Genomic DNA, 4979 nt, shown 5'->3' on the forward strand with positions numbered 1-4979 from the left:
AAGGCCGAGTCCGGGGCGCCGCCGGGTCCCGAGAAGGCCCCGAAGCTGGCCTGGGCGGGCGGCGCCGGCGGCGCGGCGGGCGCGGGCGGCGCGTCCTTGGGCGCCGGCTCCAGTCCCGCGCCGCCCTTGAGCGCGGCCTGCGGCACCAGGAAGCCGAGCGGCTGCGTGATGGGGTAGAGGAGGAAGTGGCCCTTGCCGATCAGGGTCCGCGGCGCGCACGGCAGCCCAGGCGCGAAGTCCAGCCCCGCGGCGGCGGCGGCGGCGTTGGAAGCGGCTTTCCGGCGCGGCGGCGAGTCGGACAGGAGGCTCTCCACGCTGAACGGGCTGGCCTTGGGCAGCCCCGCGGCGCCGCGCTCCGCCGCCGCCACAGCCGCCCCTGGCCCGCACGAGGCCGCGTCCTTGTCCGCAGGGCGACCTGGGCGCGGCTGTGGGCCGGCGCCGCTTCTTTGGCTCGGGTAGAAGGCGGGGTCGCAGGTGCCAGGCGCAGGCGGCTCGCCGGGAGGGGCGGGCGCGGTCCCCACGGCGCCGGAGGCGTGCGCTCCAGGGCCCTTGGTTGCGGGCGGCGGCGGCTCGGGCGGCTCCGGAGAGAGGCCGCCGCCGCCGCTGTCGCTGTCGGAGCTGGGCGCGCTGTGCAGAGACAGGGCGCCGGGCGAGTGCAGGTGGCGGCCCTGGCTCTTCAACAGCTTCTTCTCGTGCTTGCGCTTCTTCTTCTCCATCTTCTCCAGCTCCTTGCGCGCGATCTCCTCCGGGTCCATGGGCTCGCCGCTGCACGTGGTCGGGTGCGAGTTGTGCGCCGGCCGCCCCGGGCCCTTCTTCGTGTTCTCCTTCTTCCTCCACTTGGCCCGGCGGTTTTGGAACCAGACCTAGAGCAGCCGGATAGGGGAGAGGAAGCCACAATCAGGCGGCGGGGTGGCCGCCGGGGCAGAAGACCTCCCCGCTCCCCCCAGACCGGCCTGCACAACCGCCGCTCGGCCGGGGGCGGGAGTCAGGCCGCGCGGCCAGGCGGGCCCGGAGCTGGGCTTTGCCACTGGAGCTGCAGGTTCCAGCGAGCGCCTTTTCCACCCGGAAGGCGCGTAGACAGGGCCTCCCTGCCAGCTTCCCGCTCTGGCTTCTCACCTCGGGGACCTGGGAGCCGCCCCTTCCTTGGGGGGCCGGTCTGGCCCCGGACGGAGGGCGTCGGGTTCCTGGTCCGGAGGCAGAGAGCAAGGACCCTGCTCGCCCTTCCTGGCCGCTCACGGCTCGTGTTCTAAGCAGCCCGCCCGGCCTGGCGCTGACCATCCTGCCGTTGGACCGCTGGGCCACAGCCGCCCTCCACGCCTGTCTTTGGCCCCTTGGAGACTGTGTCAAAGCCCAGATTTCGCGGGGGGCGTGGGGGGGGCGGGGAGGCGGATTCCCTTGAAGGGAAATCTGGGTGCTTCCTCGTCCGGAAGGGCCTGGGGAGCCGTACTTGAGTGGGCCTCTGCAGCCTCCCTCCCAGGACACAGCCTTCTTTCTGCAAGCCCTGGACCAGGGCACCAACGGAGCCTTCCCAAACCAGTCGTGCTTGGCCTGGACCACCGGTCAAGGCCGGTGGGGAGGCAAGAGGCGACCACCAGGCCGGGAGGAGAGGCTGGGCCCATCCCGTCTCTTCCACTCTGTCTGCAGTCCTTGTCCTGGGGAGCCGCACAGGACATCCGGGGACAGCAGCGCTACACCCTCACTCAACCGCCAGCCACCAAACACACACAGTCAAATCCGTCTGAGCCCCGCGGAATCTCGGGCAGTGCTGCCCTCCCCAAGAGAGCGCGTTAATACGGATTCTTTGTCGCGGACCAACAGAGACTTGCACAGTAGCAGGCCCAGCGTGGTCGCAGGGAGCCTTGTCCATGGGGAGGTCTCCAGCAAGAAGCCGAATCCCCCCAACGCTGTAACCGCCTTTTCCTTCTTTAAACTTTTTCTTTTTTTTTTTTTTTTTTTTTTGTTGCGAATTCTGGACTGCCTTGCCAGTAAGAATAGTCATTATCGTATTAGGGGAGACATGAAGGGGTCTTGACTTCACTTAAGACACTTAGAACAAATTGGATAAAAGGATTTCCAAGCAGAAGAGGTCACGAGAGGAGGTCCAAGCGCAGGACAAACACACCTTTTTAGACAAAGCTGTTGGTGATAAACAGGCATTTTGCCAGCGTCTGCCTCAACGCCTAGCACCCACAGCCCCACATCGCACCCCAGACCTGGACCCCACACCGCACCCACTCCAGAAAAAGAGGATTTCTTTGCTCCAGGGAAACATTTAAGTATGCACAAATAATCTTGGAATGTTTAATCCACCAAACTGACACTGTATTTTTTAAAAGAATACCATCAGCCATCTCCAAATGATAGCAAATTTACGGGAATACAGTCATAAGAAAAATATGAGACCAGGGATATTATTAAAAATTCAGACACCTTGTTTCTCCCACTTTCTCAATGTGTTAACTGTTTAAGCTTCTGCCTCTCCTTCCTCAGCTGTCCCCTTCTGCAAAGCGATGAATAAATACAGTTTCCATCTGAATATTTTGCAGGCGCAAGGTAAACAGACTCGTTCGCTCCAGGCTGGGTGACAGAGCCTCGCGCGGGAGATTGAGGCGGTGTGTGGGAGGGGGGGACTGGGGGGGGGGGACTGGGAGGGGGGGTCCCCTTCCCTCTCTCCTCCAGGTCGGAGCCTTGCCCGTCCCCGGAGACCTCACTTGGCCCGGCCGCCGCCAACCCACCACGCCGCTTCCCGGTTCGGACGCAGCCGCCGTTCCGGAGACTTAGGTGTTGCCGCCAGCCCTTCTCAAGCCACCCAGGCTTTTGGGGGGCGGTTAACCCACCCTGCTGTCCGTGAGGGGCCGAGCCCCAGAACCCCCACCCCTCCACTCTTCCCCAGCAGGCGAGGGCAAAGCGGGCCCGCGGCAAGGGGAAGATATCTCGCCACCTGGAACAAAGGCGTCCCGGCGCGCCCCGAGCCCGGGGTCCGGATGGCGAATCCAGGAGCGACGCCGGGTCTTTACCTGAACTCGGGACTCGACCAGGTCTAAGCGCAGCGCCAGCGCCTCGCGCATGAACACGTCGGGATAGTGGCTCTCGTTGAACGCCTTCTCCAGCTCCTCCAGCTGCCAGCCGGTGAAGTTGGTGCGGGTGCGCCGCCGCTTGCAACCCGGGCTCTCCTTGTCCGGGTCCCCCGAGTCTGCGGGCAGGCACAGGACGCCGCGCGGCTCAGCCACCGGCCCAGGCCCTTCCTCCCGCTACCCGCTGGCCGCCCGGATCCGGGGGTGCGCAGAGACGACTGCCTAGGGGCCGGCTCTCCTTCGCCAGCCCCGGGCCCCCCAATGCCTCGGCCCAATCAGGGCCCCCGCCCCCAGCCGCTCTCCTCCCCGCCCGCCCGCCCGCCCGCGGCGCCTACCTGACAGCTTGAAGGGCTGGCCGTCCCCGCCGACCCCGCAGGCGGCCGGCAGCAACGGCGTGGGGTTGACCACCGAGGCGGCGGCGGCGCACGAGCCCCCGAGCAGGCCGTCGATGGAGAAGGGCACCGAGGCGGCGGCGGCGGCCGACTGCAGCTGGTGCCCGGCCAGCTCGTACACGTGGTGGTGGCCCAAGGGGTAGGGGAAGCCCACCACACCGCCCAGCGAGCCCCCGAACTGGGCATGCGGGTGCTCCAGGAGGCGGCCGTCCATCATCTCGCTCGGGGGCCGGCGGGGCCGGTGGCGGGGCGCGGGGGCGCGGGCCGGGGCCGGGGCGGGCCAGCGGCGGGAGGCGCGGGCGGCGGCGGCGGCGGAGACAGGGACCCGGAGCCCCACACATGCTTCGCCCGCACTCCGGCGCTTTACTTATCAACATCAAGCTCCCGATAATTAGCCGCGGCCCGGGGAATTTGGGACCAATAAGAAGCGCTAATCGGCTCTGACGTCAGAGGCGTGCTGGGTGCAGGGAAACGTTTTCCATATCGATTGCTAATTATACCTGACATGCACCTCAATAAACAGTATCAGGAACTGTCACAACAAGACGGGCTGGGGGGTGGGGGGAGCAGGCGGGAGGGAGGGAGGGAGGGGCCGCCCAGGGACAGGCAGGCGCGGGCTGGGGCCTGGGCCCGGGGCAGGGGCCCCCGGCGAGCCCCCCACTTCACTCGGGGCCGGCCCGGAGCCCGCGCCTCCCCCCCGTCACCGCCTCCCCGCCCCTCCGCAAATCTCTAATAGATTTCCCTTTAAAACATTCAGCGCCGTGTTGTGGGGATTTTTCACCAGAAATGCTGTACTCTCTGAACCTTTAAAGTGATGTTGCTCCAATTACAGAGAGACATTGAGCGGCAAATAGACTGATCCAATAATAGGAGATTCATCATCCGCTTTTCCGAAACTGTCACATTGAATTTAAAACTACAAGGCTTCTCATCTCCTCCTCTCGGGCTGCAGGCGGCGGGAGAGGAGGAAGGAGGAGGAGGAGGAGGAGGAGAAGGAGGGCGATCCCGAAAGAGAAGAACTACAGATTGTAGCACCCTGTCAATAAACAGGCGTAATTAATGCCCTCTTTGATTGATTGACAGTCGCCCTATCTACAAAGACAGAGGTGGGGGGCTGCGGAGGCGCCCTGACCCCCATCCCCATAAAGCCTGGGTGCAGAGGAGGAGAGAGAGGTGGGGGGAGGAGGGGAAAAGTAACTTTGGGGTGGGGCCTATCCGCCCCCACCCCCTTACACGCTCGAATAAAAATAAATACATCTGCTCTGACTCGGCCTCTGAAGGATGGGGCTGAGGCACCCAACCCATTTGTTATAATTAAATTATGTTCTCAGAGAAGTGTCACTCCCTTCTCTGCTATAAAATATTGATAGACTCAAAGCTAAATCATTAAAGGATATATTCTTAAATAAGCAGCGAATCAGGATTGTGGGCAGCAAGGAAAGAAATCAGGGGATGTCGGTCCATCTCTCTCCTTTGTAAAAAAGTTTGTCAGTGGGGTGGTCGCATCTGGCTG

The 4979-nt window shown here is 63.9% G+C and overlaps 1 protein-coding gene across 1 annotated transcript in view; it reads right to left on the minus strand.

The window, feature by feature from the left end:
* Positions 1-4318, minus strand: part of UNCX (UNC homeobox) — a 4939-nt gene extending 621 nt beyond the window's left edge. The window contains exons 1-3 of the mRNA XM_033193685.1: positions 3410-4318; positions 3018-3193; positions 1-863 (exon numbers count right to left, since the gene is read on the minus strand). The exon at positions 1-863 is cut by the window's left edge and continues 621 nt beyond it. Coding sequence (XP_033049576.1) covers positions 1-863; positions 3018-3193; positions 3410-3683 — 1313 coding nt within the window. The 5' untranslated portion in view covers positions 3684-4318. The remainder of the gene's footprint in view (positions 864-3017; positions 3194-3409) is intronic.
* Between the last annotated feature and the right edge of the window lie 661 nt (positions 4319-4979).

This window comes from Trachypithecus francoisi, unplaced genomic scaffold (genome assembly GCF_009764315.1).
Source record: "Trachypithecus francoisi isolate TF-2019V2 unplaced genomic scaffold, Tfra_2.0 Lachesis_group4, whole genome shotgun sequence".
Lineage (NCBI taxonomy): Eukaryota > Metazoa > Chordata > Mammalia > Primates > Cercopithecidae > Trachypithecus > Trachypithecus francoisi.